Here is a 22,951-nt window from a genome sequence, read left to right as displayed (position 1 = left end):
CTCGGTCTTTCCTGCACAATCAAAAGTTCTCACAGATGCTTTCATATTATGACACATTTCAGACGTGTGTTTTAGTCACATCTATAGTTTTGCAGCTGTCGTCCATCCCGGTATAAACCCTACTATTAACATTGAGCAGCTGGATGTCAGAATGAGCATTTGTAACACTGTGACGTCGTTGGTTTCCCACCCTCTCGAGGTACACCTCTCCTTCCTGTTCTACTACAGGGGACAGCAGAGAGCCTTCAGAGATGTAATGAGTAATCCTTATCTCAGGATGACTCACTTGTGCTCTTGTGGCGCTGTGTTCAGTGCAGCCTACGAGAATGTGAGAAAGTCACAGATTTGTAGCCAAAGGTAAAGGAGTTGCACCTTTCACGGCATCCCTAACCTGTCAAACCAGAACTTTCTTGCACTAAACACAAAAGATTGATTCTTTCTATTAAAGGAGTAGTTCACTTCCAGAACATAAATTAACAGATAATGTACTCACCCCGTCGTCATGCAAGATGTTTATGCCTTTCTTCCTTCAGTCGTAAAGATATGTTTTTTTGAGGAAAACTTTTCAAGAATCATCTCCATATAGTGGACTTCAATGGTGCCCACGAGTTTGAATGTCTAAAACTAAAAATGTATATACTTTTTAATCTCAAAAACTCATCTTGTCTAGCTCTACGCTGCATACTCTGTGTAATCCGGGTCAATACAGTTTAGAGAAAATCTCATTCAACTTCAAAATGGTCCCACATCGCTGTTTTACCATTTTTTGTAAAGGCCGTTACTAAAGGCTGTGGGTCGGTACTTCTGCAGCGATGTTGGATGATTTGAGGTTAAAAAGTATACAAATATTTACTTTTTTAGAAAATGACAGATCGTTTCACTAGATAAGACCCTTATTCCTCGGCTGGGATCGTTTAAAGCCCTTTGAAGCTGCGTTGAAACTGCATTTTGGGCGTTGAAATCCACTATATTGAGATAATTCCTGAAATGTTTTCCTTAAAAAACTATTTTTTACGACTGAAGAAACAAAGGCATGAACATCTTGAATGACAATGGGGTGAGTACATTATCTGTAAATTTTTATTCTGGAAGTGAACTATTTCTTTAACAGCTCATGAAAAGGGATTATGAATGAATTTTGATTTTGTCTGTTTGCCACACACAGGACCAGTCGTGAATTTGGATCACCATTGGGGTGAGTAGTACAAATAATTTTACATTTTTGGATGAACTAATACTTTATTTTGTGGTTGGGGAAATGGCAAAATTGTGAAAGCATTTTGCGATGGCAACAGAACAATACTTCAGGCTCAGATTAAACTAATAGTGTTGGTTTTCTTACTTGTGTGTTTGCAGTTCCATAAATACGGTGTGACCACTAGTGCCACTAGTCTCTCAAGTTGGCAATATTCCTTTGATGGTCCTCTGGATTCCTGAATTCCCTACACAAACACAAGAACAGAACAGACATGAATAATAGCGATGGTACAGATGGGCATTCAGCATGGGCTTGTGGTTAACATTCACCTGTAGTACAAGCAGCATCTGTGTGATGGATGCTGGGATGAGAGACAGATTCTTGCGCAGCAGGTCACCCAAAGAGAGCTTCATTAGGACCAGGTCCCTGAAGCCGAGAAGAGCCATCTGTCTCACTGTCAACTCCTGCCCCTGCATATAGAATAAGAGAGAAACAGAATACAATTCATGCAGAGTCAAAATACACCACAATTAATTTAACCACAGGGGGTTGAAATGCCTAAACAATATTCAAAATCACCATTTTAAGTTCACTAAAGATTAGTTCAGTTCCAGATCAAAACTCTCCCCCTTGTCATCCAAAAATGTCATGTCTGTCTTTCTTCAGTCGTAAATAAATTATGTTTTTTGAAGAAAACATTTCAGAAATTTTCTCCATATAGTGGACTTCAATGAACTTCCAAAATGCAGTATAAATGCATCTTCAAAGGGGTCTAAACGATCCCAGTCAAGAAATAAGGGTCTTATCTAATGAAACGATCCGCCAGTTTTAACGATTACTGCATGTTGTTATTCTTCTCGATATTTTGCGGCTAATGAATCAGAAATCTCGCCAGGCTTACTTCCGTGTTGTGTAAGTATAAAAGACTTTTACGTTGTAACAAAAGTTCCATCGTAAAACGCTTTTAGTGTACATTAGTGTCTAAAAGAACTGTATATATGCTTCATTCAATTAAAAACAAATGTTTCATAAATGTTTTTTGAGCATGAAACCAGCATATTAGAATGACTAATAATGGCTGCTCAAAACATTTGCCATTACAGGCATGACTTTTCACTTTTAGGTTCTTTTAAAACAGAAGACAATAAATGGTGTACTAATATTATTTTTATTGTATTGTATTTTATTGTATTTTTCATTAAAGGGGTCATCGGATGCCCATTTTCCACAAGTTCATATGATTCTTTAAGGTCTTAATGAAAAGTCTATATTATACTTTGGTTAAAAATTCTCAGCAGTAGTTAAAAAAAAAACACCCTTTTACTTTGGCAAAATCAGCTCTGCAAAAAATCAACTCATTTTATTGCATGGCCCCTTTAAATGCAAACAAGCCCTCCTTGCCCTGCCCCTCTCTGCCTGGAATGATGAGACGTGATGTTTACTTTAGCCGTGTTTAGTGGAATTTAGCGGCGAAACTTGTCAACAAACACATTATTAAGAAAGGCCATTGGCAAAGATGCATAAAAAGCCCTTATACTCACTTCTGCTGTGGGAGAAGCTGCATCACGAACATAGACGCATATGTAGATCGGAATCGGCGTTTTACTTTTAAAAAACGAAAGTAACGTTAATCCTCTGCATCTTCAGCGGCTCAGATGTCGGGAGTAAATGACGACTGCTATGTTCATTATTACATCCAACAACAGAACACCTCAATCACTCAATGGGCGATATTCTTTGTCTTCCTCTGCTCCTGAGTTGACACAATGGCGATCGTATTCGGACTGTTTCAGCTCGGTGAAGGCGGGTCTAAGGTAAGACGCTCATGTCAATCAACTGTGTTTCGTCACAATGACAAGAAGCTGAGAATGACCTGATTTTAAAAAGGGGATATTACTTTTAAAGATTAAAAAATACCACTGGGTGGATTTTTATCATTGTAGGGTGGTTGTGTACACAAACTGCCAACACACATTAACGTGGAAAAGTTAGTTTAGCATCCGATGACCCCTTGCAGAAATTGCAGCCTATTGTCACATTCACTTCTTGCATAATAAAGAAAAAAAAAGAAAGAAATTGCAGCCTTGGTGAGCATAGGAGACTTTAAAAACAAAAAAGCTTGAACAGTAGTAAATAGAGTAGGCTATAATATCCTTGCAGCTTGTCAAGAAGAGAAGAGAAGAGAAGAATTACAGGTCGGCCTGAGTTTGACATGTGCAATCTCTAGTCTTGCTGCTACACATTTGATGTCTCAAGTAAGTGCAGACTTGATCTAAATGTTCACATTTATTTTACCAAGCGAAAAAAAAAGTTTCTGTTTGAAGAAATGTCACGTTCACAAGCACATTTACCTGCAGAGGATATAAAATAGCCTGCAAAGTGGGGAGAATCTCAGTGAAAAACCTATCCCACACCTGTGCCAAAGCAAAGAGCTGTCTTTCTCCTGAGAAAAAAAAAAAAGGTCATATTAGAGACCTGTTTTAATGATGGACACTCGTGCACAAACAGCAGATTGACCACATTTGTGTCTCACCTTCATGCTTCTGAATCTCATCCAAAATGATTGACAGACCTTTGGTCAAAATCTGATTCTGCAAACAATCAAGTGAAGCATTTTTATTTGTTTTACCAGAAAAAGAACAGCATGGCTCTGGGAACTGACATGCTAAAGCACCTGGTAATACTCTTTGATAAAGAAGCCCATATCTGTCCTTAGAAGCCACCTGGATGAATGAAAGCAAACAGCTGCTTAAGGTAGGTATTGCACATTTAAAATTTGATATTACAGCTATAGTTTAGTTTATACCTGGTGTTTTCATTCAAACAGTACAGCTCATTCGGCTGTAGTTCCTCTCCCTTGAACACCTTAATAACTGCAGTGTAGATACTAAAGAAGAAATCATTAATGTTTTTGAAGAAAATAGAAGAACAACAACAACAACATTTGTGGACATTTAAAAAAATGTCTATACTTATTTGTAAGAGCAATGCTGGGACCATGCTGGATCGTGTCAGTGGTGGATGCAGCTGAATGCAGGTCTGTTGGAACATAAGGGTTCAATAAATAAGCATGTATGTTCTGAAATGAAGAAACAGAGCTTTCTTTTTAGTAGACATGTAACAGCCAACTGCTATGTCAGTTCACAGCAACTAGGCCATTTCCAGGTTTTTAGAGCTGTGTGAAAGTAGACAGGTGGATCTGACATATTATCTACTTCCTGTGGTACACCAACTTCCTGTTACTAACTGTCCTGTTCTGTTTACATCTGTTCACTCATTAACCTCAAATCAACTCAACACTTTGTATCTTGTTCATTTGAGGATCTGGCTCACCAACAACATGTGAGAGTGATACAGCAAAATCCGTTCAGAAAGCTACAATACAAAAGCTCAAAATATGCAAATGCATGCAAATGATGTAAGGTTCTTTGATACCTCTGGGAGAGTCAGATATGGTTCATGTCCTGGTCAGATTCCCAAACTAACAAATGGGGGTCAATGTTATAAATTCAACTATTATTTTCTCTTGTGGACTATATGTAAACATATTTTATTTTAAATATCTTATTCAGGTCAGTACTAAATAAACAATAGCATGCAGTTTGTATGATCCCTTTTATTTTGGTAAAATAATTACCATTTTGCAGATTCTGAAAGGGGGGTGTAAACTTTTGAACTGCATATATAAAATTTGATTTATATAATAAATTATTCTGCACGTGCAATTACAAACACACACATACAAATATTACACGTGAATAAACTGAAACTTTTTATTCTTTATTCTCATTCATTGTTGCATTAAACAAAATTAGTATTACAAAATTTAGTAAGAAATCACGTATTGATTTTGCAGCACACACAAATAAATTCACCTCAACTATTCGGAACAGAAAACTTTGTTCCATGAGCACAAAAGAAATGTAATACATACCAAGCCTGTCCATCACAGTGCAGAAATGACTATGACATTAGCAGAGTCCTTTTCAGCTTCATAACACAATCTACAGCAGGTCTTCTGTCTTAAGAAAAAAAAACACTGTGGGTTCGTACCTAGTGAATGTATCCTCATTTAGTTCTGGTAACCTTACTGAAAACAGACTTTGCAAATCCTTGTTTTCCCTCAAGGCTGATTTTGACGTCCCTTGTGCACATTGGGTAAATTTGCCAAGTCAACTGGTTACTGATTCATTACCTATGGGAACGGTACTGGTCATTCTTGATAATGAATAATCAGTGTTTTCCTGTGTGAAACTGTGAAGTGTGCAGTGAAAGATTATAGGAAAACACTACTGTTCAAGCATTTGGGGTCAGTATTTATTTCTTAAATAAATTAAAGGGTTACTCCACCCCAAAATGAAAATTTTGTCATTAATTACTCACCCCAATGTCGTTCCAAACCCGTAAAAGCTTCGTTCGTCTTCGACAATTTATAAGATATAAGATATTTTTGACGCATTCTGACAGCTCTCTGACCCTCCCATAGACAGCAATGTAATGAACACGAGAAACGTAGCAAGGAGATCGGTAAAATGATCCATGTGACATCAGGGCTTTAAAAGTAATTTTAAGAAGCTACTGGAATACTTTTTGTACGCAAAGAAAACAAAAACTAACGACTTTATTCAACAATTCGTCTGCTCCGCGCCAACCTAGCGCCATATGTCGGAGTGTATCCATTGAACGCAAATAGCGTACGCGGTTTTGTGTCAGCTGCGTCACTCACGCGGATACGCTGTTTACGTCGTTTACGCTTTGATTAGAGCGTGACGCAGCTGACACAAAACTGCGTACGCTATTTGCGTCCAATGTATACGCTTCAAAATGGAGCTAGGGTGACGCGAAGGAGACAAATAAAGTCGTTATTTTTTGTTTCTTTGCGTACAAAAAGTATTTTCGTAGCTTACGTTTTTGGACGTTGATCGTGTTAATTACATTGATGTCTATGGGAGGGTCAGAGAGCTGGCAGAATGCATCAAAATATCTTAATTTGTGTTCTGAAGACGAACGAAGATTTTACAGATTTGGAACGACATTGGGGTAAGTAATTAATGACAAAATTTTCATTTTGGGGTGGAGTAACCCTTTAATATAGTACTTTTCTTTTGAAGCAAAGAATCCTTAAAAAAGTGTATCGTGGTTTCCACAAAAAAACATCACAACCGTTTATAATTGTGATAATAAGAAATGTTTCTGAAGGTTTGTGTGAACCATGAGGACTGGAGTAATGGCTGCTGAAAATTCAGCTTTGCCATCACAGGAATAAATTACATTGAAATATATATTCAAACAGAAAACAGCGATTTCAAATTATTTAAAATTACTATAGTTTTTCATTAATAAACGCAGCCTTGGTCAGCATAAGACACTTTCGAAAACAATTGTACCGATCACAAACTTTAAAATGGTACTGTACATATATTTATTAATTGTAAAAGCCTATTAAATTGAGGAAGTAAAGGACTTTGTAGCATTCATACAGTCCCTCACAATGGTAATTCAGTTGACAATGTTCATTTTACTGACACAATTTGGCCAGCTGTTGATGAAAGGGCAAAAAGAAAAGTTGAAGTGCATTACCAAATTATAAAATGTAAATGTTTATAGTATAGAAAATGTGTACAATGATAATTGTAAGTGCTATTTAGCTGCAAAAGAGGCACAAAACATAAAACATGAAATGTAAATATCTCAAACTCAATATATCAGCATAGTGTCTCATAGCGCCTGGAGGCTCAATTACGATAACCTATACCTATACTAAACTACTATTATTTTGCTTCTAGTTAAATAAAACAAATGCATAATGTGGCCAAATCACTGATCAATGTATGGCAGTTTCTTCTCAGCGCCATATGCTGAATGTCCCGATGGCTGCTGTCGCTTGGCTTCCTGTGGTTGTGGGTTTCTGGAGCTGATGGCAATGGATCCTGCGAAGCACACAGATAGCATAGTGTTACTTTAAGAGGACAAAAATTGTGACAATGGAAAGAAGACACTAAGTAAGAGAGAGAACAAATGAGATACACAGATAAGAAAGTGAGAACAAGAGACAGTTAAAAAGAGCGACATAATAGTAAAAAAAAGCCTCACGTGGGGCTTGAGGCACATCTCTGTCACACTTTAGAGTACTTTTGTGGAAACACTCCGCAATCCAAGACAACACCTCTCCACAGTACCTCACCTACAGATGAAGTTTCACTTTCAGTAAAGTCATTCAGCATCATGACCTTAAATGACATCTCAACACATTAAGTCAGCAGATGCTCCTTTACTTCACCTCAGTCTCCACTGTTGCCATGCGCTTTTCCTGATCCTTAAAACCTCCAACCATCCTCAGCAAACTCTGTACCCTGTGAAGTATTAAAATGGTTATACATACACTCATTTAGCACAGATTTACTGTTAATACAATATATCTGAGTGGAACTCACTTAGAGGAAGTGTATCTGAGTCTCTCTGCACTGCTCTCCCTATGTTCATGCTCCAGTTTAGCCAGGTAGTTCTCCTTCTGCACCGTCTCCCATGTCATCAGCTTCTGGTCTAGTCCAGCTGGTAGTTCCCTCTCTAACCACGGCAAGAATAGAGGAACAAACATTAACCACAGTTTCTTTAAATATTTTTTTTTTTGCTTTTTTTCTGACGTGTTCCATCGTGTCATGTGTTCATGGTCATTTGTCAATATTTTCAAAAAAGAACCTTGAAAATGACAATGAGTATTCATTATGAGTTATCAAAATAATCTGTACAGGAAGCACACACACACACACACACAGTGTGAAGATAGACTTACCCAGCAGATCCTGATTGGTTTCTGTAGTTTTGACAAGGCTGAGGAGAGCTTGAGAGATGTGGCTGATGATGATGAAGGGTGGAGCTAATGCCGGCCGGCTGTGGTATTCAACAATCAGGTTATAGCGCTGAAACTTCCAGAAGATGTCTGCATTCTCCTGCACCACCTGGAAGGTGTAGCTGTAGAGAAAGAGATTAATGACATTTAGCATGCATCATTACTGGAAAGGTGCAAGTACTTTTGAAACTGTACTGTACTTTTCTGTAATGAAGAATTTCTATAACAAACACTCTTACACTTTTAACAATATTAGCTGGACACTTACCTGAACATGGCAATGAGAAGGTTGAGCAGCAGCACATTTGTTACCAGCAAGTAGATGACTAGCAGCAGAATGACCAGCCAGTTGGCATAGAGGTTTGGGCAGGGTGGCAGAGTGCCTGAAATGATCTCCTGAACATCAGTTGTGCAGTTATCATCTGGCATTTTTGCCTCTGTGAAGATAAATGGTGAAATACGTCAAGAATAAACTGCAATAGCTCCACCTAGAGGTCAAGTCTAAAACCTGCAAATTCATTTGGATGAATAACAGATATTGACAGAAAGTATCTTGACTAGACACATTGGCCATAAAATTAGGCATTGATTAATGTAAAGCTGGAATGACTTTATTCAACAAATTTTTCTCTTCCGTGTCAGTCTTTCACACGCGCACTGAATGCTGGCATGGAGACTGGCACAAAAGAGAAGAAATTGTTGAATCAAGTTATTTTTCTTTCCTTTGAGCACAAAAAGTATTCTCGTAGCTTCATAAAATTAAGGTTGAACCACTGATGTCACATGGACTATTTGGCCTTAAACATGTCAGTTGCATTGCTGTCAATGCAGGGTCAGAAAGCTCATAAATGTCTTAATTTGTGTTCCGAAGATGAACAAAGGTCTTGCATATATACGAACACTGCTTCAGTATATATATATAGATATATATTGACAGTATACCATCTATTTCATCCAGAGGAATCTGTCCAAATATATGGAGATATGGGCGGTACAGTGCTCTGCGGAAGACCCAGTCGATACGCGGGTCATTGGGGTGCAGAAGGGCCTGTGTTGTCACTCCATATGCTATCAGCCAAACACTCAGAAAGAACAAGAAGAAGAACACATCTTTGATCTGTGAAACAATTTAAAAACACATAAAATAAGTTAAATAGATTTGTCTTCTGATTATGATTTACTGGGCCAGGTTTACTAACAGCCTGTGTCAGCGGAAACCGTCTTTTTGGCAAATAAAAATACTGACAGGATTTACGAAAAACGTGCTGTGAAGAATTAGAGCTAATAAGGTGTAAACACAGTTATTGTTGCACTTGACCTTATTGAATATGCATTTGTTGGAGTTTTGCTTTCAGACGGAAAATTTATGGGAGGAGAGTATTAAAATGAATCAACCAACGCAATTTACTAACGTTCGAGCTTGTCAAATTACTGGTATTTGGAGATGATCCTCACTGCAGAACATAAGATCCAGGGGGCGAGGTTGAATCCAGATCTAACTCCTCCCACCTTACATATACCTAAACCCACCCATAAACCTACCATCTCCACCACCTAGATGTGGATCCAACCCCGCCCCCTGGATCTTGTGTTCTGCAGTGAGGGGCTACTGGGTGTTTGCACCATTATTTAATGCCCAAAAAAGCATGTCTTAAAGCAGGTGGTAATTTGCGCTGCTCTTGGTAGATTGCACTGGACATTAAGGAAATTATCTGGCTGCACCTGTTCTGCGCATTGTCAGTAAATCACAGGCAGAATTTTCCCCTTTCATCTGCACTTTTATGGAATTGCGCTCTAACCCTAATTTGCCCTGTTTAGTAAATCTGGCCCTTAATTGTAACAGAAATGACATCCAGTTTCACCATTCTCTCCACAATGATGATTTTGGGTCCAAGTTGCTTATGGATGGCAAAAATGTGAATGAGTCTTAAGGTGAAAACCATGAAATCCAGAGCAAGAACAGTGCGGCCAGCCTCATACGTGCTTGTAGCCATCCTTGAGAAAACAAAGGATGCAGATTAAGTGCACTGCTACATTAATATGGCTCATACAACACCACTATGTGATCATAATACCTGCAGGACAATCCCACCACGAAGAGAGAGATGGCCACCATGTCACATTTGTTCCAGTTATCCTCAACATACAGTTTCATCTTCTTGAAAATACTCATGTCCTCATCCGTGAAGAAACTCTGTGGATCAGAGAATGTTAAAAATGTTTGCATGCACAGTAGGAGTAATTGTGGACTTCAGGGAGTAAGCCAACTAATTTACCCCCCAGAAACATGAGAAATAAAGAATTTACTGATTGAAATGCTCAGTGTTTATTCCTCTACAAGCCCTGATCAACCAGTTCTGCATCTCTGTCATTGAATCTGTCCTCACCACATCCATAACTGTCTGGTATAGCATAATTATTATTGTCACATATGAAACCACACCTCTGCACATTAGGCACCAAACAGAAAGAATAATTGACTGCCACCTCCCCTTCCTCCAGGACTCTAGGATAACAAGTAAGAGTCCATGAATGAGTGTTTAAACTCTAGTCACCAGATATTTTAATCATTTCAGACCTATCAAAACAAGAACTAAAACAGTATCTTCCCCTGTGATGTCACTCCTATAAACAACTTCCCAGAACTGGATATGTTTCTTAACCCTTCTCCCATTTTTGTTGACACTGTTTGTTCAGCTGCATGGGCACACAGGCCACTTTACTACTGAACTGCATTTGTACCTGTTATTTTGCATGTACCCTACACTCCACCCCGGATGTATTGTGTATTGTATATTGTGTCTATTGTCCTGCACTGTATTGTACTATATTATAAATGGCATATTGCATTGTACTGTATTGTATGATAAACTGTTGTGCTCTGTTTCATTTCATTTTATACTGTATTTTTGCAATTAACTTTTCTGTTGCATTTAAAGATGTAAACTCTGTTAGACTTCAGAAAGGCAGTTAATATGTACATTTTACATGAAATATAATGTTAATGGCTAATGCATACTAGAAAAATAAAATGTATTACAGTGCATTGCAAAAGTATTCATACCTCTTCTTTTTTCACGTTTTATGTTGCTGCCTTATGCTTTATGTTAAACTGTTTTAAATTGCAATTTTTCTTTTTTACATTTTTTAAATTACATCAATCTACAGTAGTCAACATTTGAAGTGGATCAAAAAAGTTAATCAGAGTTGTCCAAAGACAGGAAACAGGTATTGTTTTGGTTTTTGGACAACTTTGATGAAAGGTTTTGATCCACTTCAAATGTTGACTACTGTACACTCTATGCACCATAATGACAAAGCAAAAACAGAATTGTATGATGCAGGGTCTTTTAGGTGATTTTTTGTAAATTCCAAATTGGTATTTATGTGTCTTCACTGAGGAGAGGTGATCTACAAGCAATATAAATGCTCCTGAGTTAAATTTCTAACTGTCCCAGATATGGGTATGAATACTTATGCAGTGGAATCATTTAGGTTTTTCATTTTTAGTAAATTTGCAAATATGTTAAAAACCTGTTTTTTGCTTTGCCATTATGTTGTATGGAGTGTGGATTGATGTGGCAAAAATGTGAAAAAAAAATGAAAGGGTATGAATACTTTAGCAAGGCACTGTAATATTAACATTTAAGCAGTTTTGCGAACGTCTTTGAATTTTATTAAATCTTGAAACTGCCTCCTTAAATTCAAATTTCAGTTTGCACCATATTTGCTAAGGTTTTTCTGCAGAGTCCAAACTGTATTTCCTATCCCTTTACCCTAATCCTACACCTAAACCTACCCCCTCACACAAAACTTTCTGCTTTCTGATTTTAAATAACAGATCATTCAGTCCTACCTGACGGATTTCCTCCAACACCAGGGTGAAGACCCAGAAGTAGAGGATGATCTCAGCTGCGGATGGGCCATCTGGCGGTGGGGGCCGGAAGTCCAGAAGGAGCACGTAAGTGAACAGAATGAGGAACGCAAAGTACATGATGACATTGCCCATGAACACAGTGACTGGAGCAGACCAGAAACGATTCCACTTCTGCAGCACCACATAAATGAAGGTTGCATTGCAGCCCTGCACTGCAGAATCACTGACACCTTCAGCAGGACTGAGAAAAAAAAAAAAAAAAAAAAACAGATATTCAAAAGTATCTTTCAACTTCACTGTACCTTTACCTGTTCCAGTATGAAATAGAGGCTTACACTGGGTCCTCGTCTGTGAGTAACAAGGCCTGCTCTGTTTCCATACTGTCCAGCTCGTCAAACGGCTCCCCATCACCTTTGGACACTTGTTCCTCTGCACTGTGACACATACACGTGCATATTAAAGCACAATGAATCAAAAATCAAAAATGCAATTAATAATAACAGATATCCCCACTTGAACTTGACAAGGTTGGTCCAAACGAGGGGAGGCATGAAGAACGTGAGCACAAGTCTAGAGATGGCAGTGTCTGTCCTCATGGCTCCCCACCAGACTTTGGTCAGCAGGGCCTGTGTAAGAACATACAGGTTGTTCATGGAGATACGGCTGGTTGGTGGCATGATAATGAAAGAATTAGAAATAAACTGTTACCTGGACACCATCATGAGCAAAAAAGCATTTGGCATCTGCCAAAGTGGCAAGATTCAGGACAGTTGCTTTGCTCCAGCAGCATGTTTTCCTCACCAGGAGCGAATAGGCTCTGTCTTCACTGTTTGAATAACACTCGCTGAACAGATCTGTCAGAACAGTGCAGGTATCAGGATAGACAGTTCTGGTAGTTAGAGTACACTTGATATAGGCTTGTCAAACAGCAAATAGTTCACCTAGAAATTAACATTTTGTGTCATTCACTTAACCTAACGCTGTTCTTAATTTCTAATAAGAGGGATAGTCCACCTAAAAATGAAAATCATTTTGTCACCCTCATGTTGTACCAAACCTGTATGACTTACTTCCTTCTGTCTTCCTTTTGATTTCAGAATTGTGAGATTTAAATTAGACCTAAGAATAGACTTAAACTTGCAACTGCGAGTTATAAAGTCAGAATTGTGGGACATAAACTTGAATTCTGATAAAGTTGCAATTCTGAGAAATAAAGTCAGAACTGCAAAATATAAACTCGCAAATCTGTCTTTTTTTTTTTTTTGCAGAATTGCGACATGAACTTGCAATTTCAAGTTATTAAACCAGAATTGTGAGACATAAACTCACAATTCTGAGAAATAGTTAAAATTCTGACAAAATAATTTCAAAATTGTGACATAAGCTCACAGATTTGCATGATATCTTGCAAATCTGACTTTCTTTTGTATAATTGTGTGATATAAACTCGCAATTGCTAGTTATAAATTCTAAATTGTGAGACATAAACTCACAATTCAGAGAAATAAAAGTCGCAATTCTGAGACATAAAGTCAGAATTGTGCGAAATGAAGTCAGAATTGTGTGACAAACTCGCAATTACAAGTTATAAAGTCAGAATTGCGAGATGTAAACTGATAATTCTGACTTTTTACTCAGATTTGCGAGTTTAGCCTATATCTTGCAATTTTGACTTTATAACTTGCAATTGTAAGTTGTAACTTGTAAGTTCACCCAAAAATGAAAATTATCCCATAATTTACTCACCCTCCAGGCATCATAGGTATATATGACTTCCTTCTTTCAGACAAATCCAATTGGAGTTACATTAAAAATTATCCTGGCATTTCCAAGCTTTAGAATTGCATGGGCGGGTGTTTCTCTTCATCAGTCCAAAACAAGTCCAATAAAGAGCATCCATCCATAATAAGTGCCTCACAATGCTCTGGGGGTGTCATTTTTAATATAACTCTGACTGGATTCGTCTGAAAGAATGAAGTCCTGTACACCTAGGATGCCTGGAGGGTGATTAAATTGTCACCTTATTTTTTAAAAATGTACAATTACAAGTTTGTTTCACGCAATTCTGAGAAAACAAGTCAGAATTATGAGATAAAAAGTCGCAATTACCTTTTTTAATTTAGTGTCAGAAATGGGCTTCCATAATAACAGGATTATAGTGACACAGAGATAAAAATGACCCTGAGTTCACAACTGTACGTGTGAAAAGCCAATTTCAGTATATCCCTAAAGTCACTAACTTTTATTGTAATTTTAAAAATCCTAATGGTTCCTTAAAATGATCTAGTCCCCTCTCCACTCAGAGCAATGAGCCTGTCTCTTGGTGGTGGTGTGATTTCTCACCCATAGCAAACTGTTCATATTTGGCATTCTTCATACTACGAGCAGTCTCTGCTTCAGTAGCCAGATGGGCCATCTCCTTCATGATCTTACAGCCCACCAGAGCAGCTGCCACAGCCTCCGGGCCCTAAAACACACAAACAGTTATTAAAGATGAAGGTACAATAATGAATTGAATAAGTTAGGCTGACCATATGTCCTCTCTTTCCTTGACATGTCCTGGCCGGGATTTCTAAATTTCCTAAAATGTATGGCTTCCAGCTCTCTTCAGTACTCATACTTTTGTGACGTCAAAATCCAAAAGACTAATTCACCATTATTTTACCCTTTTCAATTCTTGAGCAAAGGTCTGTGGTAAACTTAACTTGACGATACTTGGATGTTTTGCAGCAGCAACACTCCATTGGAAAACAAAGACAAAACCAGGACATTTTAGGCAGTTTATAAATCCTGGTCAGAACATACGCTAAATAAGTACTCTGCATAAAGTAGAAATAAACAAGAATTGTGAACAGCAAAGATAAAAAACATAAGCAGGAAATTCAGTGTTGATTCTTTTGTTCATGCAAATTGCTTCCGTATAAAGTTTGATCTGTAAACCCTACTGAGGTCACACTTGTGATACTCAACTGCAAATGACCGGTAATCAAAGGTACTAGCTTCTGATTAGGGCTGGGCAATTTGGCTTAGAATCAAAATCTCGATTAATTGAACATTTTAACCCGATTACGATTAATGAACGATTATTTTATTTATTAATAAAATTATATTTAATTATATTTATATAATATTTATTTTTTTGCCCTCATAGTTCACTGACAAGTTTTGTACAGTAAATATGTTCACATATTACAAGCGAGAGATTTTTGGATGAAGGGTGCATTACTTGATTTTAAAATAATTGAAGGAAACACACTATCTACGATCTATGATTATTAATTGAACATCAGTGTTGAACAACTGAAATTAAAGCAAGCATTGCTTAAAACGAAAAGTCACATTTTTCTTAAATTAGTGAAAATAAATAACTTGCACTATTGGAAACAAAATAAATAATTTTCAATGTTTTTCATATCAAAAGTAGAAAATAAGCAGTATCTCCTCTAAATAAAATTACCCTTGTATATCCTGTAAATACTTTTTACTGTATAAATACTGTTTAAGCTCTCCATCGACATGTCGGAGGAATAACGGAACGGAGCGCTTGTGTTTTTTAAAGGGAATGTAATTGAAATAATCTTCCTGGAAAAATTTTAACGATTATAGGTTCTGAATGTCGATTTCGATTATTTTTCGATTAATTGCCCAGCCCTACTTCTGATAAGGTCTAGAACAAATTGTGAACATGTAAATGGACTTAGTTTATGAAAATTAGCTCATCGCTCATTGATTTATTAACTCACCATGGCCCAGAAGTAGTTTGCCAGTTCCTGCCTATTTTGCAGGATAGCCCAAAGGAAGAGGTCTCTCCAAGGGTAATCACAACGGCGGTCCATGTCTGGGAGGTTTTTCTGGCTGTGGAAAAGCCGACCTTTTCCTACCCTCTCCTGTAGCAGATACACGTAATAACGCAGGACCGTAGCATGGAGGATTACATCTAAGAGAATGTTAAAGGCTCACTCACCGCTGGAAGTTTTTGGTAAAAACCCCTACAGGTGTCATCAAGAAAGTCTTTGAGGACTTTGGAGACCTCATGGAAGGTAAAACGAGGCCTGCGGTCACCAGGTTCAGTGTGAGGGTGTCCTGACATCCGTTTGTTAGCCATATGAGCCTGTTTCTCCAGATGCCTTTTCAGGAGCAGGGTGTGAAGGAGGTTTTTTTCAGACACAGAGCAGTAGAGTTCTTGAAGGCGGCCGTAAGTTAGGAATTCATTCATGTTCACGCCGTTATCCACAAACAAACGCACAAAATCAGGCTTGTCATTTATCAGTGCCTCCATCATCACCTCCTCCAGGTCCTGAGCCTAAAAGAGCATGACAAAACAATGTGTATGAGAATCCAAAAAACCAAAAGGCAAAACAAGTACTGATAATTACACTCTTTTAAAAGTTTAATTCTCACACTCCATTGCACATCTCCACTGAAGATCTCACTTTTAGCAAGGTCCACCCTGTTCCAGGCCACAGCCAGTTTAAGCTCATCCAGGAAGTCCTGTGCTTCCTGACTTTGACTCTTACAAGCTGAGCACAGACAAGAACATTTATATCTCAGTGACAGCATCATACAGAAATATATCACTCTTAAAAGCATTCAAATACAGAAATATACCCCATATGTTTGCTGGAATTAGTATAAAATCACATTTACGCACCCTTAACCAGCGCTTTGAGAATTACTGTGTCCAGTTCTGAGTCCTGCTCTGGGTCATGAACTGTGAGCAGGTGACCATGGTCCAATATTCTCTGGATCTAATAGACGAAATATGAGTCTTTACACAAATAACTTATACCTAAAACAAAAGTATCCATTTTTACATAAAATCACATTTTCACAACGACAATTTCACATGACACTAATCACAAAATCAACAAAACCTGCTCATTACCAGTTTGACCCAGGAAGGGATTTCAGTGCTGTGTAGGTCATTGTTGAAGGTGTTCATCAACAGCTCTTGTACCATTTCAGCATCCCAGCATCCTCTGTCCATCAGGGTCACTAAAATATCTGCGACTCCTCCTGAGCCAGCTAAAATCAGCCAGGGTATTGAATTCTGAATATTCTTGTACATTTTCTGTAAAAAGGGATTGAAAGTGGATATTACCAACCTGGGAGAATAACATGCTACAATAAAACACTTAAAAACTTCATTGGATATTTTTTTATAACAAAACGTTAAGAGTGACCTGTAATATCCTTGGCTCTCCATGAACCAGCAGACATAAAACAGGGATCTCTATGCTGCCTGTGCCTGTTAGAACAATGAATTCCTTTGAAGATATCTCAGACCACAAGAACATAAAAATTTCCATTTGTCTTTTTCCACAAATTTTGTATGTATGCAAATACATACAAAGATACACATTTATAGTAATTTTGCAGTTAATTCTCATATTGCATTTTCAGAAAGTTTTGGAATATTTGTCCTCTCCCCAAATTTGTCACTACTGAAACACAGTAATATATAATTTAATTAGATTAAGGTTATATTAACCTATTAAGATTTTGTTTTCATCTTCCTTGTAAATATATACACTACCAGTCAAAAGTTTGGACACACTTCCCCATCAATGAGAATAGGTAACCACCAAGACCAAGGAGCTCATTGTGGACTTCAGGAAGGGAAGAAGAGGCTCACATGATCCCATCCACATCAACGGGATGGCTGTTGAGTCTGTTTCATCCTTTAAGTTCCTGGGGACCCACATTTCGGAGGATCTATCCTGGACTACCAACACCTCCAGCCTGGTCAAGAAGGCTCACCAGCGCCTCTTCTTCTTGAGAACACTTAAGAAGAACCAGCTGTCCTCAGCCATCCTGGTGAACTTCTATTGCTGCACGATAGAAAGCATCCTTACGAACTGTGTCACAGTTTGGTACGGAAGCTGCTCTGTTGCAGAGTGTAAGGCACTGCAGCGGGTGGTGAAAACTGCCCAACGCATCATAGGGACTCCACTCCCATCCATTGAGGACATTCAGAAGAAGCACTGTTTGCGTCGAACTCGCAGTTTTCTTAAGGATTCCTCTCATCCCGCCCACAAACTGTTTTCTCTCCTGCCTTCTGGCAGGCGTTTCAGATGCCACAGGACAAGAACTAGCAGACTGAGGAACAGCTTCTTTCCCAGAGCTGTCTCCTTATTGAACTCTGACCCCCCTCTGACCCTTGGCCCCCACCCCCACACACTCCCCACTACCATTGCACTACTTAATATTCATTGCACTACGCTGTACATACCCATTTGTAAATGCACATTTCCATTGCACATATACATACTGTAAATTTGTGATAAATCTATATCTATACATGTCAATTTGTAAATTCCTGCTTCAGTAAACAGTAACCTGTATATTATGTTCGTATCTACCTGCAATTTACATTATAGTTAATAGCAACCTGTATATTGTGTTCATCTATTTGTACATTCTAATTGTAGTTAATTATCATCTGTAAATTATGCTCACAGTACTTCATCTGTAAATATTATCCATAGTTCTCCCTGTACATATTCCCTATAAGTGCACTTATAACTTATACCTTTATCCTGCACTTGCTGCTTATTGCACTCCTGGTTAGACCTAACTACATTTCGTTGCCTTGTACTTGTACATGTGTAATGACAATAAAGTTGAATCTAATCTAATCTAATCTAATCTAATCTAAGTGTGTCCAAACTGGTATGACTGGTAGTGCATATATTTCTATTTTATTAAAAAGTTTTCAGAAATAAATCAATAACAATTACAATTTTTGATTTTGATTAATGAGATTTGTTGTATTTTATTTTGTTGCAATTCCAGTTTTTTTGTAAAAAGGAAAAAGTTGATAATGATGATTTCAAAATTAAAGCTTCATTAGTTTGAAAATACATTGAACCAAAAACTATCATGACATCTCAGCTGATAATTCAGTAAACTTTATTTTTGACAAAACATGTTTCAGTCGTGACTGCACATTTTCGGTAGTGACAGTAATGTTTTGGTTGTGATGACTCACCACATCACATTACAGAATTTTAACTCACATACTAAAAATACTAAAATAAAAAAATATTAAATAACTGTATTAAATTTTGTTTATTTCCCCCAAATAAAAGATTATGTGTTCCCTTTTGTCACTACCAAACTGATTATGACATGTTTCACCTGTGACTGTTACGGCAGTGACAATTTTATGGGATAACACCAAAAAAAAAAAAAAAAAGAAAGAAAGAAAGAGAAAACAAAACAAAACAAAGATGTCAGTGACAAAGTGACTTTTAGATAATTTTGAACCTAGCTCAAAGACACTAATAAGAACATAGTAAGCTAGCACAGTTCTGAACAGTTGTACACATATAAAAACTAAATGTTTTGGAATAACTCCCAAAAAAGTGTGTTTAATTATAGAAAAATGGTGTTTGGTAGTGGCATTCTTTAAAATTTTTCATACTTTTGAACAAATTTCCCTTAAAATGATGGGGCCTATCTACTCACCATGTAGCTACGAGAGAGAGTGACACAAATATTTCCTGATCATAATTGTAGGGCTGTGGTTACGTCTAAAACGTACACTGTTTTGGTAGTGACATGAAAATGAGGGACACAAGTTTTTTTTAACTTTACTTTTTCACAAAACCAAAATGGAATAAAATGCAAAAAATATTTCAATATCATTTCATGAGTTGAAATTTAGGGGCTAGGGTTTGGGACTGTCACTTCCCAACAGAAAGTACAAAATAAAAGGTAATTATATATATATATTAAGATTTCTGATATTTTAAATAACAGAAGGATCTTAGCAAACATCTCAGATTTGAATTCTTAAATGATTTTTAAATGTGTTTTTTTGGTGGCGGGACAGCAGTTTGCACCAATTATGGATAATGGCCCAGATGCATTTGAAAAAACAAAAAACTAAACTCTTTTAACTCACCCCCATATCCTGTGCGCTGCAGAGAGATGTGTTTGAGCATTTTGACTCGCATCTCACCAGTGGCTCCAGGTCTCTGGGGGTCCTCGTCCACCAGGATTAAATGAGAATGATTGCAGTCTAAAGAGTACACTGCACCGTGGGGAAGATCCTCATATGGATACGTTGCTGGATGGTCAGGCTAAACAAAAATAACAAATTAAAAAAATAAATGAAGAAAAGAGTAGATGAGTTTTCCTATTTGCCAAGTAATGTCCCCTTCAGCCTCGGTAGTCCCATTTAGACATCTTTTTTTAACACATGTAATAGCTTTAAAAACTATAAAAATGTATTTAGCCTGTGTTAATCACAAAACGACGGAAACGATGGGTTTTAGGACTCATTTCTGCAGCACTCTGTTGTGTAACGGAAAAGTCCACATGGCTGTTACCGTTCAACTCAATCATATAATTGTATATAAATATAATAAAAGTTTGAGATCTGTAAGATTTTTTATGTTATATTAATATGTCTTTCTGCTCATCAAGGCTACGTTTATTTGATTAAAAGTATCAGAAAAAAAACGTAATATTGTGAAATATAGTGGTTTTCTATTATCATATATAATAGTGTGATGCAAAGCTGAATTTTCAACATCATTACTCTAGTCTTCAGTGTCATATAATCCTTTCCTTCAGAAATCATTGTAATATGTTGTTGTGCCGCTTAATATTTGTTTTGGAACCTGTGATACTTTTATCAGGATTCTTTGATGAATAAAACATTAAAAAGAGAAGCATTTATTTAAAACAGAAACCTTTTCTAACAATATCCATTCCCGTTCAAGAGTTCGGGGTCATTTTTCTTAAATTCTCCCTTTGTTTGAAAGAAATTATTACTTTTATTAAGCAAGGATGTGTTAAATTGATAAAAAGTGATAGTAAAGACTTTTATTTTTAGAAAAGATTTCTATTTTGAATAAATGCTGTTCTTTTTAACTTTTTATTCATCAAAGAATCCTGAAAAAAAGTATCACAGTTTCCAAAAAAATATTAAGCAGCACTATTTTCAGCATTGATAATAAATCAGCTTATTAGAATGATTTTTGAAGAATCATGTGGCACTGAAGATTGGAGTAATAGCTGATGAAAATTCAGCTTGGCATCACAGAAATAAATTATATTTTAAAATATATTAAAATAGAAAACTGTTATTTTAAGTTGCAATAATATTTTATAATTTCCTTTTTCCTGTATTTTTGATCAAATAAATGGAACTTTGATGAGCATAAAATACTTCTTTAATAAACATTAAGAAACTTACTGATCTCAAACTTTTGAATGGCAGTGTATCTCACAGTTTTATCATTTGAGGAGACCTTTCTATTCATGTGAGCAGGAAGTTCCTACCCTTGCAGCCAGCAGCAGATCTCTATTCTGAATCATGTTCCATGGAGCAATTCCAATAGCCACCACTCGCACCTTAGAGGACGTGCTAGCTAGAGAGTGGTCCCTTACAGCCTGACCCAGGTTCTTGGTGATGCCAAAACGCAAACCACTGGTGAGGATCCACGCCCCTGTGTAGGCCAAGTGTCAAAGATCTATAACATTCAAGGAAGATTGTGATTTTTTGTTGGTATTATGAACAGTAAAATATCCACCTGTGCTCTGTGCTGCCTTTACAAGGCCTTTCCGAAGTGTGTCCCTCAGCCAGGGCTTCATCTGAGCCAATTCATCACCTCCCATTAGTGCCACCACCAAATGAGGAGGGGCCAGACCCCACTGCTTAGTCAACATCTGGTAGATTACAGCTGGATCTGTGGAGCTGGTTACCCTGACAAACTGGACTGACAAATAAAGTCGGTGAATAATGTGCACAAGCTTGAACTTGTGGTGAATTGAAAGATTTTTGTAAATATCTGTCGTTATATACCTTGCCCCTGGTCCGACTGACGCCGACAAAATCGATATCTCCCAAACGTCCGGGTGCCCACTGAGGTTTATCAAATCTCTCATTACTCTTCTTAGCCATGTGAACAACAGACTCGGCAACTGGGGTGTAACACCCACATCTTGGTAGAGAACTGCAAATATTAGTGACACAAAAGGTCAAGCATTTTGAACTGTGTTAAAGATGACATATAATGAAAATCTGACTTTTTCCATGTTTAAGTGCTATAATCGGGTCCTTAGTTTACCAACCTAGAAAATGTGAAAAGGGACAACCTAATAATTTGTTTTCGTAAGCCTTTTTCTGAAAGCATGTGAAAAAATGAGCCAATCAGATTTTGCTCCCTCTGTGATGTAGAAAGTGGATTTTATTATAATATTACCACCCCTTAATCTGCCATTTCCACTCATGGCACCGCCATTTTGTTTTCACAAGCGACAACTGTGTACCAGTTCTAATGGCGTGGCAAAACTTTGAGCAAAGCATTCTAACTGTTCTGTCGTTGGCTGCACAGATAAATAAAGAACACTATTTTGAGTCCCAGCCTAAGAGGAGACAAGAAAGCGGTGGATTTATTGATTAAGTTACTGTATATTACACTGCTGCCACACAGATTTAATATAAACATGTGATTTTTTTCCCCCCAGCTGTTTACCTTCACAGACGTAACTGACTGTATTTGTAACTCGTGTGTGTTTTTAACATAAACCTGTGTGTATCTGACAGTTTAAGCACAGTAAGACATGAAAAAGAACTCAGTTTAGTACTCACATGCCATGTGACAGCCAATTTCTGTGTGCGTGCTTCAGATGTGCACGTTTAGAAAACCAGAAAATCAGAAATTTAAACTAATATGGTTTAAAATGCATGATTTCGGCACAAAATACATGATAATCAAAACCAAACAGATGTTTTTTTGGTGGAGTATAGGTTGTTTGCAATCACGTGATTCTGATGATGCAAGAAAAGCAGCTGGAGGGAAGCACAAATGTTAGTTAATCTAAAGCAAGTTTTGGTTATTAGTATCGTTAAATTAGATAAACAAAGGGCAGCAGCAAATACATTGGTTAATAAAATGGGATTAAATACATTAATAAAACAAAAAGTAACTGGCGTTACTTTAAAAAAAAATGTATTATATTGTATTATATTGTATAATGAAAAAGTAATGCGTTACTTAAAGTTACTTGA

General features: G+C 37.2%; 2 protein-coding genes and 1 long non-coding RNA gene across 3 annotated transcripts in view; 1 reads left to right on the top strand and 2 right to left on the bottom strand.

Moving 5' to 3' along the window:
• The window catches only part of LOC141331059 (uncharacterized), a 470,059-nt gene that overhangs the window by 161,142 nt on the left and 285,966 nt on the right, over nt 1–22,951 (top strand). The window lies entirely within an intron of this gene.
• Nucleotides 44–5,348, bottom strand: LOC141331054 (proline-rich protein 5-like). Its single transcript, XM_073835907.1, has 9 exons — nt 5,133–5,348; nt 4,171–4,237; nt 4,005–4,085; nt 3,873–3,921; nt 3,732–3,789; nt 3,550–3,641; nt 1,528–1,668; nt 1,343–1,442; nt 44–318 (listed from the first exon to the last, which is right to left on the bottom strand). Exons 1-9 carry the CDS (start codon nt 5,143–5,145, stop codon nt 59–61), a joined length of 861 nt encoding a protein of 286 aa, XP_073692008.1. The 5' UTR covers nt 5,146–5,348; the 3' UTR covers nt 44–58.
• On the bottom strand, nt 6,647–21,856 carry trpm5 (transient receptor potential cation channel, subfamily M, member 5). The gene is made up of 24 exons (XM_073836958.1): nt 21,743–21,856; nt 21,471–21,651; nt 21,220–21,386; nt 19,835–20,012; nt 17,109–17,173; nt 16,811–16,996; nt 16,577–16,673; nt 16,327–16,445; nt 15,890–16,228; nt 15,669–15,812; nt 14,269–14,392; nt 12,634–12,779; nt 12,439–12,551; nt 12,261–12,359; nt 11,905–12,166; nt 10,124–10,242; nt 9,911–10,043; nt 8,991–9,165; nt 8,317–8,485; nt 7,992–8,170; nt 7,633–7,765; nt 7,479–7,551; nt 7,292–7,382; nt 6,647–7,128 (listed from the first exon to the last, which is right to left on the bottom strand). The coding sequence occupies exons 1-24, from the start codon at nt 21,839–21,841 to the stop codon at nt 7,016–7,018; spliced, it is 3,504 nt and encodes a 1,167-aa protein (XP_073693059.1). The 5' UTR covers nt 21,842–21,856; the 3' UTR covers nt 6,647–7,015.

The sequence above is a fragment of the Garra rufa genome, chromosome 3 (assembly GCF_049309525.1).
Source record: "Garra rufa chromosome 3, GarRuf1.0, whole genome shotgun sequence".
In the NCBI taxonomy this organism is placed as follows: domain Eukaryota; kingdom Metazoa; phylum Chordata; class Actinopteri; order Cypriniformes; family Cyprinidae; genus Garra; species Garra rufa.
The sequence above is the reverse complement of the archived record's forward strand: the minus strand, read 5'-3'. Positions and strand labels throughout refer to the sequence as shown.

Bases quoted from the DNA above. Each gene is read 5' to 3' on its own strand.
- LOC141331054 (XM_073835907.1), bottom strand. The intron at 3,922-4,004 runs GTATAAACTAAA...TCATTCATCCAG, and splicing joins TGTTTGAATGAAAACACCAG to GTGGCTTCTAAGGACAGATA. The intron at 319-1,342 runs GTAAGAAAACCA...ACATTCTCGTAG, and splicing joins ATGGAACTGCAAACACACAA to GCTGCACTGAACACAGCGCC.
- trpm5 (XM_073836958.1), bottom strand. From the start codon at position 21,841: ATGGCTAAGAAGAGTAATGAGAGATTTGATAAACCTCAGTGGGCACCC. The intron at 16,446-16,576 runs GTGCGTAAATGT...GTCTGTGCTCAG, and splicing joins TCTCAAAGCGCTGGTTAAGG to CTTGTAAGAGTCAAAGTCAG. The intron at 15,813-15,889 runs GTGAGTGAGCCT...TATCTGCTACAG, and splicing joins TTTACCAAAAACTTCCAGCG to GAGAGGGTAGGAAAAGGTCG.